The sequence below is a fragment of the Populus alba genome, chromosome 3 (assembly GCF_005239225.2).
Source record: "Populus alba chromosome 3, ASM523922v2, whole genome shotgun sequence".
Classification (NCBI taxonomy): Eukaryota; Viridiplantae; Streptophyta; class Magnoliopsida; order Malpighiales; family Salicaceae; genus Populus; species Populus alba.
This window is the reverse complement of record NC_133286.1, coordinates 9,030,184-9,045,084: the sequence shown is the minus strand read 5'-3', so window position 1 is coordinate 9,045,084 and position 14,901 is coordinate 9,030,184. Positions and strand designations below refer to the sequence as shown.

Sequence of the window (14,901 nt, the reverse complement as noted above, 5' to 3'; positions counted from 1 at the left end):
TAGTGACATGTCTCAATTTGCGATGATATTTCATCATTGATTAGTGCTTATTTCCTAGTTTAAATATGCTCATAAGAAAGTTAGTTCCATATGTTTCTTTAGGGAAACATTTTTTTTTTAGAGTTGTTTCAAATCATAGTTAAAATAGTGGTATGGAAAGATATTTAGCTATGATAAACTTTTGCATGTAATTAATAAAACTTAAATCAATTCTATGAAAAGTTATTAAATTCAAAACTTTGGTTCTTTATTTTGTTCATAGGTAGGGATTTGTTTTCTTTATTTCTTTTAATTATTATTAATTCAGGTTGGCCTCTTTTAGTTTATAGCCGAGGTTTTTTTTAGCATGGGGTAGGCTATAATATAAGCATGTGTGTTTCGTTTGTGTTGTATAGCCCAAGCTAAATGCGTTGAGCTTTTAAGTATTAAGGCTATATTTGACAAAAATAAAATTTATCAAATAAAAAATACATTTTTAAATCCTTAAAGCTTGTTTGGCAAACAGGCTCCATGGAAATTATCAAGACTTGTTTCTTTATCTATTTAGGGTTTTAAAAAAAAAAAAAAATCTTGATTGCATATGGCCAAATATCTAAAAACAAATATTTTGCATAAATAATAATAATAAAAAAATAACCACTGCATAACTTAGCATTTTTTTTAAAATACCAAAAATTCAAGAAAAATAGTTTTTATCTTTGCATGTATTTTGGATTTAATAAGTAGTTTATTAAATCCATGAAAACTTTGCCTATATTTCAAAAATACCAAAAATTTATTTTGTTTCTTCAAATACCAAGGATTACAAACTTATACATAAGAAGTATTCTCAGTATCAAAAATATAAAAAATACTTTTTGACTTTAAAACGGTTAAATAAGACCACTCTATTAGGGTGGACCGACTTTAAACCTTACATAAACCAACAGCTCAAAAACATAACAATACCTTAGTTTATATCAGACAAACAAACAATACAGTTTACCTTAGATAAGATGTATTAGGGATGATACGTCATCCCTATACACAATCAATCCCCTTATCTAGACTATGAGACCAGTTAGTAACCAAAAATACTAGGTGGCAACTTCATCCTATTTTTATTTATAAGAAACAAGAATTCATTCTTCTTTCCCCCATAACCAGAGAGATCCCAACCAAAGAGGATGATTGTCATAATGTTGTACATAAGTGACATCACTCATAATTTATGACGAGGTCCAGAAAATCATAATTTGATTATTTTCTTAAAATTGAATTTCCTCTAAATTGATATAAATATGATCATCTTTGCAAAAGTCATCAAAAGGTACGCATTCATTGTCTAAGTCATAGATTCTTTCAAATAGAATTGCCCCTAGCATATCTAGATGTATTCAGCTTTCTAGTAGCCATTAAAATCATTCTTGCCAAGAACTTCGCAAATTCAATCAATGAGAATTTTGTTATAAAATACTTTTCTTCAATAGATATATTTTTTTGTTTCAAGACCAACTCGTAAATCTTAATGATTGTGCTCATATAAGTTTAATAGTCAGAATGAAATCATTAAAATGTAAATTTGAAAGTATTTTTAGTCAATTGAACATTTAGATTTTTTTGGTTGAAAACCTAAAACATTTCATTCAAGTGCTATGAAGAAATGATGGGTTTTATGTTTGTCATACAACAAAATAGACGATGTTTGTTGAGATTGCACAACAAAAGCATGGTTATCCTAATTTTTTTTTTTTTTTTTCAAAAATAAATGGTTTGGATGAATTATCTAGCAAATGAAAGGCTATTTTGGAACAAAGAAGTTGAATTCTAAAAGTAGAGTTTTGACTTGTAAAAGGCATATTACTTTGTATGGTATTGATTCTTGCACATTTATTGATACCTATGATTTGATCTCATAAAGAGCCCATTATTTCTTATTAAGAGACATTTTCTTTTATATTTAGAGGCTTAAACTTAACAATACAAGTTAAATTTTCTTTAATCAGAAAAGGCTTTTAAAAAAATGTAATGTAATGATTACAAAAAAAATATTATAAATAAGGCTCAAATGATATTTAAGGTTAACAGACATAAGATCACTTATCTTGTGTGGAGATTATTTTAGGCTTGTCACCTTGACTTTGTCATTTTAATAACTCATTTCAATCTCGATTCTCCCAATTATATTTTATGCTTTGTCCTCGATATTTTGTCTTCAAGCTTGCAATTTACACCATAATAAGGGTTGATTTAGAGAGACTTTTGTTTTTCATCTCTTTTACTTTTCTTTTCTTTTTCATTTTTTAGTTTATTATTTGCTAGCTCTTTTTTGTAACACTTTTTTCCCATTTTCTCTTTATATTTCTTTTTGCTTGGAAAATTTCATCGATTGTCTAAAATCTTTTGAAACATGCGCTAGTGTGAAAGATGATCATAGTCTGGGTTACCATTCAAGAAATATTTAAGACTCAAAGAGGGATAGTAAGGGATAAATCTCATTTATGAAGAATGTACCAAAGATGACCTTTTTTCATCTTAAAATCAAATTTGCTCATGTTAATAAATCCTAGTCTCATCATCATAAATTAGGAAAATCATGAGATTAATCTTAGAAAAAAGTGGCATGATGGGTGGGATCATGACTTGAATGAACTTTATTTATCATTATTTAATACATACAAGCATTTGATTCTATTTTGGGCAAAATTATATTATTTTAAGCAAGATTCTTGTCATTGAGTTTTGCTTAGAGTGAAGATGGGATTTAAGGGTTCAAATAAGGTTTCAAGCAAGATTTCACTCCCTTAAAACCTATTAAGGAAAAAAAAAAAAAAACATTGTTTGATAAAAAAAAAAGAAATAAGTTGAACTCCAACTTTTATGGTTGATTGAAAAATTTTGGATTCAAAAAGAAAGATTACCCCTTGATAATTGCATGACATGCTTGGGATTTGATCAATTTTGAAAGTCTTTCAATGATTTTTTTTATTATATTTATTCAATCCTAGATGAAAATAAATTATTAAAGAGTACTTTTGTATAACATTCAACATTCGTGAAATGATTTTTTTTATAAAAAGAGAAAAGTCATCATTGTATTATTTTAGTGACCAGCGATCCCTTTTACAGGAAATAATATTTTTTCAAGGGAAATTAGCTTTTGTTAAATTAACCATTAGTGATTATTTAAATTTTATTTTACCTTTTCGTGTCTCTCGTACCCCCTTTAAAGTAGGATTAATGGGTATATATTTCTTCTTGTTTTTTTCTTTCAGGGGCATTCATTGGATAGAAGGTATATGGACATCATACATGATTGTTTCTGTTTGCTAGTGTATCCCAAAGATATATAAATTCTCGACGTCATTTTCACTTTCAGGCCCCATGTATATGGTTGTTGGGGACTTTTGTGCGCAAATGATATTTGATGAAAGTGATTATCCTTTCGTTTGTCCTTTTCTTGTCAATAATAATAATTAGGGAAAAAAAAAAAGCAGTGAAGGGGTAAGATCGGTCAATTAACCACAGGCAAATAAAATGTATTTTATTTAAAAATATAGTTGTAATTGTTTTTTAAAAAAAAATTTATATTAAAATGTATTAAAATAATATTTTAAAAAAATTATTTTTGAGATTAGCATATTAAAATAATTTTAAAAATATAAAAAATTTTATTTTTTAATAAAAATAAATAAATTTTGATGAAACATAGATTGACTCATAATTAATTAATTAATGAGTGTGATGCAAAAACCAAACCAAAAATAGTTTTCTTAAGTGCTGTACCTTCCTGGGAACGTTGGCTGGAAAGCTAGGCGGTGAAAGGTTTCATTTTGTGATCAATAAAGGGTTTTTTTTTTTTTTTTTTTTCCGGGAAATGAAGGCTTCGGGTATTTATGGTTTTCAAATGCCAACATCGAATTATTTTTATGTGTTTTACATGATTTAGCCCTCCAATGTCCAAACTCTAATTTGCTCTAAAAATATTATATATTCCCAGCTTAATTCTCAAAAATTATTGAAGTATTAGACTGTATGCTATCCATTTAGCATGGCGGTTCAAACTGCTATTAAAAAATAAATAAATAAATAAATAAAAACACCAAAATGCATCGGACTTTTGTTGTACACACGTACTTAATTTATTATGGATTGTTACATTACATTTACCATTTTTTTCCCTGCTAAAAAAATCAATTGACATGGTTTTAAGGGTAAAAAAATCTTTTTATCATGAAACTTTTTTTATTTTTTAAACTTCAACAAAGAAATATTTTTACATATTTGATGCAAAATGCAATGATTTTAATGCACATAAAAAGGAAAAAAAAACTTGGGTCCAGGGTTTTCTAATCATTTCATGATTTTAATGTGTAGTGAATTTACCACATTGCCCTTAAAGGGAAAAATATGGTTAGGGGCACTTCAGACTTTTCAATACATTTTTTCTTTTTGTAAATACTAATTTAGATGATGAGCAATTTAGTCCCTGCATGTATATAAGGTTATGAAAAAATATAAGTAGTACACGTGCCAACAAGTTGGAGGCGTTTATGTTATTTGAACGACATGTGTTGTGTCTACCGGTGATGAAATACCACTATTCACAATGACATTTGAAGAGACGCGACGTCCTCTTCACAACGAGTACCCCCCCTCATCTCATTGTCTTGATTTTTGTATTAGTTCTTCAAAAAATCAATTATGTCATCCATTTTATATTTATATCAATTTTAATAACAATTCTTTTAATTGTTCTTTCTTTTGCTTTTGATGCTTTTTTAACTTTATTTATTTTTTAATTTCATCTCTAGATATTTATTTCATTTAATTTTTTTTATCCAATTTGATCTTCTTTTTTTTATTGCTATTTTGTTTTTTATCATTTTCTTGATTTATTTATTTTATTCAATTTCACCTCATCATTTAATTTTTTTTATCCAATTTTGGTTCTTGTTCTTTTTATTGCTATTTTTTTATCCTTTTGTTAATTTATTTTAATTTTAATTTTGGTCCCTCATTATTTTCTTTCATTTTGTTTTTATTTTAAATTTATTCCTCATTATTCTGATTGTTGTTTGATTTATTTTTAAATTTTTGTACGATTTCTTTTACTTTTTTATGTCATATTTGATTCTCATTATTTTAATTTCTATTTGTTTTGTTTTAAAATTTTGTACAATTAGAGGTTTTGCATGGTGATTTTTTTTATTTATCTTCTATGAGATAATTCTGATCTCAAGACTCGAGTTATAAATTTTAAAGATTAGCTAGATTTAACTTCAAATTTTTTTATGCTTTTTTTTAATTGATTATTTTTTCAATTTTATCCTTTCATTTTAGGTTATTGGACCTTGATCTTGGTGATTTTTTTTTACTTTCCTTTTCGTTGGGTTATTCAGGTTTCATATCTCAGGTCATGAGTTTGTCATGTTAACTTAGATTCATTCGGGTCTTTTTTATACTTTTTTTTTAAAAAAAAATTTCCCTTTCTTTATATGGGGTTATCCATGTCTCATGTTCCAAGTCGCGGGTTTGTCAAATTAACCCAGATTGACTTTAGTTTTTTTTTCCAATATTTTATTTATTTATTTAACTTCGGTCTTTTTTATTTATTTAACTTTAGTTTTTTTCTATCCTTTTTTTTTTAAGAATCATCTTGATCTCATATAACAAGTGGCAGATTAATCAAGTTAACCTAAGTTGACTCAGTTTTTTTCTTCTACATTTTTTTTTTAAATTTTGTTTTTTTCTCTTAATTTTATCATTTAATATTTGGATTATTGGGTCTTAAGCTACATGATTTGTTCACTTTCTTTTATGTGAAGTTATTCTGATCTCATATCCTGGGTAGCTGATTAGTTGAGTTAAACCGAGTTGACTTGGATTTTTTTAATCTCAATCTCATATCATAAGTGGTGAGTTAGTTAAGTTAAGCCAGGTTGACGTAACGTTTTTTCTTCAATTTTTTTTTTTGAAATTTTTTTTTTCAATTTTATCATTCAATATTGGATTATTGGACCTTGAGTTTTATTATTTGTTAAGCTTTATTATTTTTTTATTTTTAGGTTATCCCAATTTCATATTCTATATAGCAGATTATTCAAGTTAATTCAAGTTGACTCTAATTATTATCAAACATTATTTTTTTTATGTGAAGACAAGTTTGACCTGGCTCATGGCGAAGCCTGGACATCATTCTAGTATATGTTAAAAAGCATATTTTTTTTATGTTTTTTTTAACACAGAGCAATATGAAATGAACTTGGAAACAATATAACACATGTTTGAGATTACGATAAAGTTATTTAAAAATAAATTAAAATAATATATTTTTTAAAATATATATTTAATATCATCACACTAAAATAATCTAAAAATATCAAAATAAATTAATTTAAAACTGTATAAAAATTTCAATAAGTACCACGGTTTAAATTCAACAAAAATTGTACCGCAACTGACCGGTCATTTAGCTTTCAGAAAGAAGCCACCCAAAATGCTATTTCAGGCCAGCCCACCCTGCATTTCCTCCTCCTCCCAAAACTTGTCTCTGCCTTGGACAAGGTACAAGTAACATCACATCGTGCACACCCTTCCATTCATAAACCATGGTTGGGATATATAACGAGCCCTCAAATGGCTGACTTTACAGGGTGTTACACCCATTGATTAAACTCTTTTGTTTTTATATCAACGTAGGAAGCATTGCAATTGCTTACAGGACTCCACGGCACCCAGAGGCCCAGAAAAGAGAACTTCACTTAAAACCGTTAATCAAGAAAGAAATTTTAATCCTTGTTTTTGAAGAATTGATGGTATCGTTGAAAAGAATATTCACGGTCACATAGAGATGGCAAAGAATGATACCCCAACTTGATTAGGGGGATAAATACTTCTACAGAGAAAACGTGATCACTTGATTATATTGTATGCCTATTTCTTGGCATATTTTATACAGTACCCTACCATTCCATCCTACCACCCTACAGTAATCATTGGTTCGGATGTGTATTACTGGCTAAACCGCCATGGCGCTGCATAGCAACCACTGGCTCGCCACATCTGGTACAGCGGAATGATGGAGCTGCAGCACATCGTGTTCTAAGGCAGTAGTAGCAGTACCTACCAGCAGGAAAAATAATCAGATTTTAGGGGAGGGGGTAGAGAAACACATTCTGGAAATTCAGCCATGCTGGAAAAGGTACTTCAAAACTGATTAAGTTAGCAAAAAATATCATATCCAAACATCTGATTGTGGTGATATGTGTTAAGGAGAGAAATAAATCAGAAAGTAGACTTGGCCTGTGTGGTACAACAAAATTTGAGCCAAGCATGCCCAGAGAAGGGCAATGCTAAGGATTTTGGAAATTTGCAGTATTTGTGACCAAAGCCAGTAGGCTTACAAGGATGGGGAAATCATAATTATGCCCTAGGCTTTTCTCATGCAGTGTGTAAAAAAATTTGGTGGAAAATGATCTACATTGTTTAAGCCCTAGCCCGTACGACAAAAGTGGTTCTTAAAAGTTGATTTAATCAAAGCAAAGGAGAAAGCAGTTGTATACCTGTGCTGACAGGGAAGAGAAAGAAATGGAATTGTTGGAATTGCCTGGCAAATTGGACAAGTATCATCATCTACTTTGGAGCTTGAAGATTTATCCTTTGAAAATGGGCTAAGAAATTTTTTAACAGACGAGGAGTTAAGAAGAGGTAGTAGCAGCAGCAACATCTCCTGCAGATAAGCCAAAGAAGGACCACATTTATCAGCGCAGATGGTATCATGGCTGGTACATAAACTTTGGCAATTCAAACAGCAGCTAAAAGAGACAACTCCAATCATGTCTAGTAACAATGTTCATCTGTTTAATAAGGTTCTGCTTCGGAAATACGATCTTTTTGGGAATGAAACAGCATTCTCACTAACTGTTAATTCACATAACTAAGATAGTATGCTCTATTAACACAACTACCAATGAGAATTGAGACAGCATAACAATGTCACTTCAAAGAAACAAAGAAAAGTACACTGAGTAAAACACGAATAAAGGATACATCTTGAAGTTGGTCACTCACACAGAACGCAGATTTATTGATCATACTGGGGTAAACTGTTTTTACCCCTGTAGATTTAGCCATCCACTCCAGCCATATAGATCAAATTTCACTGTTAACTCTACAGTTCCAAAAAAGTTCTAATTTGGCCCTTAGCTGTTGAATAGCTAACAGCATCTCATGGAATGCTTACCTTTTCTAGTTTTTTGCTGTCATTCTTTTCTTATTTTTCTCTTAATTTTTACTCCCATAACATCATAAATGTGATAGTATTCCACAAAACCCTTGAAAGTCCAAAAATACTTAACAAAGAATTCAAAAGGAAGTCCTGCCACTAGTTTCCATTAGTTATTTAATGCTAAAGGGGCATATGGAAACTCTTTTGAAACTCTAAGGTTGACATTGGGAAATTTTAAACTGGGTTGAAGTAGAGCATTGCAGAATCTACAAAGGTTGGAATATAGCTTACCCAATATATTGTCTACATTGTCTTCATGAACATACAATAAGGGATGTGTTCAACCAATTTATCATGATCGCTCATTGATTCCAACGCAAAGACAAGAAGTACAATCAATAGTTACCTTGTTGAAAACTGTGGCTTCCAATAAATTGTGAGCCTATAATTGCTAGACTAGTGTTTGTTCACTATGAGACATAACCCTGACCAACTGTTATCCTTTTTTGTGAGGGATACAAAATAATCATGTTTAATTATGTTTGCATGAACACAATCCAAAAATTAATAATGGTACAAAAGGTGCAAAAGTTTCTAGGTAATGGGCCATCCTTTTGGAAACTCCAAATAGAGCTTGTAATAAATCTTAATCATTTATTCTTTTAACCTTTACTCTTTCCTCCTTGATCCATCTACAAACAAGCCTCATCCTGGTCACCATATGTGAACTCATGGAGTTCGACTTTGGTCCCTATAATATCCAGTTGAAAAGTAACTTACTAAAACCTAGTTAAAAATATTAACAGGTTCAAAAAGTTATAACCGATAACTTCGCATGCAAAATTTCCTGGGGATCCAACTTCAATGAAAGAAACCCAAATGTGAGTAGTTAAGGAGGGATAGTTATGGACCAAACTAACATTGCATCACAGACTAATACAGCACTTGAGAAGTGCAAGAAAAAGACACTTCATACAACGCTTGAAAAAACCCACACTATTTCCTTGCCCTTTGTGTTATTGGATATTAATAATTAAAGAAATCAAACACTAAGGAAAGACAAAACATATCATATCATAACAACAGCAAGAAGAGATCATCCAAAGTGGGAGAAAGACACTGATCTAAAATATCATAACAAAAGAAACAAGAGATCATCCAAAGGTGGGAGAAAGATACTGATCTAAAAAGGACATAACATGCTAAAGAAAAATTAGTTACCGAAAATTCATTCCACACTAACTGGCGATTCATGTACTCAAAGCTAACTGCTCGGTTCATATTAGGGCTTCCATAGACAAGCCTTGCTTGCAAGACTCTTTCAATGAGGTTTCTAAATCTGCATTAAAACAAGACATAAATTTAAAGAATCATCAAATCCAATTATGTGATATAAGTGAATAATCTTAATGGATTCTCCCATCATGATATCTCGTGATAGTAATCAATCCATTTGATCATCATATTAGGCTGACAGGAAAAGAGCAGATATTGTAATTAAACAAGCAAATAATAACTGAATATGCATTTCCCCAAATAGTTGTGTGTGTTTCCTCTCTTACAAAGAGAATTTACATTTACATGCACAGCTTCATTTCATACTACTAATGCTAATGGAAATTAATATTCAAGAAACTACAATATACAACATACCACAGCCTCACTTCATGCTACTAATGCTAATGGAAATTAATATTCAAGAAACAACAATATACAACATACCGTCCTGTGTAAAGAAATATTAGTAGGTTGCCAAATGAAGCAGCTTTATAAAGTCCCTCGACACGTTGTATCAAAATCCATGCACGCCTTGCCAGTGGCCTCTGAAAAATACACAAAGAATAAGTACTTTTTGATATTCACTGCCATTTCAGAGAATTGTTCTTTAGAAGATTTTTTTTTATAAAAAAAAAAAAAAAAAAAAAAAAAAAAAAAAACCCAACACTAATGATAGTTGTACCTGTTCAGAATCACCCCATCTACGAAAAGCAGAGAATGACTGTAAGCGAGCCCAGGTGTACTGACAACCAACAGTGGCAATGCAATACCAAATTTTCTGTGCAATGGTCAGTCCAGGTCCTTCCAAACCTGTTCTAACTATAAGCAAAAAAACACACCAAGTGGAAGTTAGAATATTAAAGAGGGTGAAGTAATGCTGACATGAAGAATTATCAGGGAACTTCATATGAGCCTTCCTCAGCTAGAATTTAAAACACGTCTCTTGGGCCTTTCGCACCTTTGCATGTCAGATATGAAAGTTCAGTGAGATATATATATATATATATATATAAAAGAACAGATCCATTTGTGAAAATGCATGGAATATCATTTCAAAGGGGAAAACAGATCACACACTTCTTCAATTCCCACAAGATCCTCAGAAAAGGGAATCACGTTTTATAAAGAACATGTAAAAAAATGTTAAAATTTATTTAACAGTTCTACAGGAGAAAAATAGACATAGCAGTCATGTCCATCCATTTCATTTTCCAGAAGAGCATTTACAAAACCAGCAGTACTCAAAGTGAAAGTTAGATATATTTGAATATGTATTCCGGTTCAACAAGAAAGGAGAACCATCAAAATATATATAAAGCCAGGGAAATTCTGTTTTAATTGAAGTTCAATTTATAATGACTGAGTGCAAATAGTGAAATCCAAGAAGCAAGCCACATCTTTAATTTAATAATCAACTAGAAGTGCATCACAGAATTTAGAAAATTTATACAATCATCACTTAAAATTAGTTTCGGAAAGAAGTGGATGGAAATGTAGGGAAAAAACTGGGGCAGGAGTTTTCTACTTGTTCTGCTTTAATTTAATAGGAGGAGAAGAGGAACCTAGGCCAGGAATTAACCCCTCATTCTAATTAAAATGTCTGCCCCAAATTTTGTGGTCAATGGAAAGGAAAGGAATTGCTTTCTTAACTCCCTGTTATAACCTCATTACTTAATAAAAAAAAACAATCTCACCCTTCCACCCTAAAAGGAGCCGCGTAAACTTGTAACTAATGCATTTCCCTACCATCCATTAAACAAACAGGAGAAAATTAATTTACATTCCCACTTTGGAATCCAAAAAAATATAAGGGTAATTAATTTCCCTTCCCTTCCCTTCCCCTCCCCTCCCTTAATCCCATCCCTTCCAATCCATCCCTCCTAAATTCCCAAACACTATCTAGATATGTAATCAAAATTTGTAAAGAAGGCATGTATTTCATTTCTAAATCTGCATAAGCAACATAGCCATTGAGGACAATCTATCAGTCAAACAATCACCTAATACTGAGCTACTCTCTTAAATCAACACCATAAGCATTACAGTAATGCGCAGACCTGCCTACCTTTTCCTCTTGATTCCATTGCACGTTCATCTCTGTACCTCAGGTCCATGAGAGCATTTCCTGGAGTAGGCTTATCTACCCAGATAGAGAACCTCCAAATGAGAAACTCAAGGAAAGCATCAAGTTCCGGCTCATATTGAAATAACATCCCTGGCTAATCCCAATAAAGGGAAGAATCAAATTAAAGATTGACACCAGCAGCATAATATCAACATGTTCACTAAAATCAGCTTCGCAAATTAAAACCAAAGACCATACCTTCATTAGAGAAAAGACCTTAACCAATTGTTCCTTTAACATAGCTGACATTTCAATGTCCAATCTCGCAGCATCAAATTGATTAACTCTAGATATTGAAATCGGTATCATTGACTGCCAAGGAAATTAAAACATCAGAAATAAAATAAAAATGATATAAACGGCAATCACTCATGCACTGAAGTAGCCCAAAATCTTCAGTGAACTGAACCCAGATGGAAAAATTCAAACTTGCACTCTATAATTTACATTGGGACACAGAAATACCCCTTATCGTGATTCCCAGGATGAACTTCTTATAAGAAATTGAGAAATGTTCTAAATTTGAATTTAGTTATAGCAAACTTACGTCTTGACAACTGAAAATTCACAATATTTAGAACCCAAAAGGCAAAATATATTAACAAAAGGAAGGAAAGAAAGATTCATATTCTTCATCTTGCAACAAAAACTAGATTAATAAAACTTGAATTCTGCATGGAACTCCAAGAAACAAGAGAAATGAATGGGAAAAAAAAAAAAGGACGTAATTATTATTAAGAGGAAGGTACCTGTTGAGAAAGAGCAAGAGGTTTCCATTGAGGAAGCAATTTTAGATAAGTGTGAACCCATTCATCCTCCGGTGGTGGTTGTCGAAGATTAAGAGCAGCCATTATTTATTTATTAATTAATTTTTTTTGTATGAAGAAGTAGATGGTGATGGTGATGGTGATGGTGATGATGGGTTGCTAGGGTTTCTGCTCTTCCTGATTGCTTCAAAAATTGAAGCTTTGAGCGAGGGAGCGAGTATGGATGATGGTATTGTATTAAAGCTGTGCACTTTGGGAAACAGCTATAACCAAAGAGATGGGCAAGTTGCTGTCTGCAGGCATACACCACACCAACTCTGTTTCTGTTTTTCTTACACAAGTTCAACAAGAAACAGAGATGTGGGAAAGTAGTGGCAGTTATTAATGAGGGATTACAAGGGTGCTGTGGTCTTATTAATGCTTTGTCAGAAACATGTGAATCTAGTTTTTCCAGATTCTAGGGGGATCTAAAATGATAACAAAAATATAGTACGATTATATTGATTTGATGGAAATATAATTGTTTATATAGAGCATACAATAGAAGAAAAAAAAACAAATTAAATTAATTATAGTAAGAAAAAATTAATTTATTTTAATTTATTTTGATTGAGATCTTCAATTAATTTATTTGTCTCTTTAATTGATTATGTTCTCCAGAATTTCTCTATATTCTAACAAAATATATTAAAATAAAAGGGTGTGTTATTTACTGTAATTCCAAATCAAAGGGCATGGTAAATTTGTAATAGTAAAATTATAATTTTACTTTCGACAAATAAATTTTTACATCAGTGGTAATATGATTCTTTATTTTATTTTTTAACCAAAAAAAGTTTATGCATGCGTATGAGGTCAGCTTTGGGTTTTAAATTTTTAATGTGCAGTTTTCATTATATGTTATGCCCTTTCATCATTGATATTTTTATCCTATCACATTTTTTTTTTTTTTTTTTTCTCATTGTTGATTAGGTTGAAAGACAAATTTGTACTTTGCCCTATATAATAAATATTTTAAAAAATAGTTGGAGCGTGCATTGTATGCATCAATGTGTAAAGAATAATCCATATTTTTTAGAGGTGCGCACAGCCAATGATAATTATATCACCTTGGTTTTTTTTATTATTGTTGATTAGGTTGAGGAGCAAATTTGTTCTTTGTTTTTATATAAATATTATATATATAAAAAAAAAATGGTTGAAGCTTGCGTTGCACGCATCAACTCATAAAGGATGGTCGCACCAATGGGTGGTGTGCGGCCAAACAATGGCTTTCATGTAAGTTTTTGAAGTGTCTCAGCAACCCATCCATCCTTGATCGACTTGTCTTGAATGGACCTCTATTTTGTCATCTAACCCTCCAAATTTTAAAAGTTGCCCCTCAATTTGTTTTGTCTTCAGAATTTTTTTCTTAATTTTTTGGTTTTTAATTTTTGTCCTTGACCCTTTTGTGAAGTTTTTATTTTTATTTAATTAATCTCAATTTTTCATGTGTTATTTTTTTTAGTATAGTCCTGATTCCTTTGATTTTTTTTCAATCCCGATATAAAAAAAATCTTAGTTGTCCTCTAGTTTATTTTTGTTTAATTTTGATCACTAATCTTTTTAATTGCTATTTTTTTATTCTTTTTGTGTGATTGGATATTTTTTTTTCTTCTAATTTTCTCCTTCAACATATAATTGGTTGGGAATTGAGTCCCGTTGTTTTTCCATATAGGGTGCTTCTAATTTAAGAAACTAGCACCAATTAATATTTTTTTCTTTTTTTTCTTTTTGATCTCATTATTTGACATTGATTTTTTAAAAAATATTGGCTTTCCATCTCATGAATTGGGTCTCTCAAATTGCCTCGACCTTTATAATCTAAGTTATATGTTTTGTCATGTCAGCTCGAGTTAAATCAGACTAGCTTTTTTTGTCCTTTTCACCCTATTTTATTGTTCCGTATTTAATCCGCTAAGAATTGAGTTTCATTGTTTTTTCCTTTTTTAAAAAAATATTTTTTTTCTCGGGTTATTGTAGAACTTTTTTTTTATTTAGTCTATATGTTGTTGCTGCCTCCTTTTTATTATCTAATTAAAATAAAACTAACTTATTTGACTTAGTCAAGTCTATAACCCAAGTTATGATTTTTTTTTCTTCTTCTTCTTTAAAACACACCTGCGGCACTAGAGCATCCTTTTTTTTATAGAAAAAAAAATATAAACCCCTAAATAGAATTTAAGCAAGTAGTAAGAACAATATTATACTAAATGAGTGGAATAAATATTTATTTTGTTGGGAAGATGACAAATTGGAGAGGTTGAAATAAAAATATGTATGTCATATAATTCAATGAAAGTGAAATAAAAATGTGTATGATAGAATCAAAAAAAATGAAATTTACCCGGAAACAAACGATTTAAGTCCAAAGAAAACTCTAATTAAAACAAAAGGATGAAATTGAATGAGAAAAAATGGTATAAAATTAAATTACTAGAAAGAAAGAGTTTAGTGGGGTAAAATATAAATAAAGCAAACAT

At 30.5% G+C, this 14,901-nt stretch overlaps 1 protein-coding gene across 1 annotated transcript; it reads right to left on the bottom strand.

Annotated features, from left to right (window-relative positions):
• Nucleotides 1–6,756: 6,756 nt before the first annotated feature.
• LOC118037967 (peroxisome biogenesis protein 2) lies at nucleotides 6,757–12,783 on the bottom strand. Its single transcript, XM_035044161.2, has 8 exons — nucleotides 12,362–12,783; nucleotides 11,811–11,924; nucleotides 11,553–11,706; nucleotides 10,170–10,306; nucleotides 9,932–10,032; nucleotides 9,431–9,548; nucleotides 7,545–7,711; nucleotides 6,757–7,104 (listed from the first exon to the last, which is right to left on the bottom strand). The coding sequence occupies exons 1-8, from the start codon at nucleotides 12,461–12,463 to the stop codon at nucleotides 6,975–6,977; spliced, it is 1,023 nt and encodes a 340-aa protein (XP_034900052.1). The 5' UTR covers nucleotides 12,464–12,783; the 3' UTR covers nucleotides 6,757–6,974.
• Nucleotides 12,784–14,901: the final 2,118 nt, after the last annotated feature.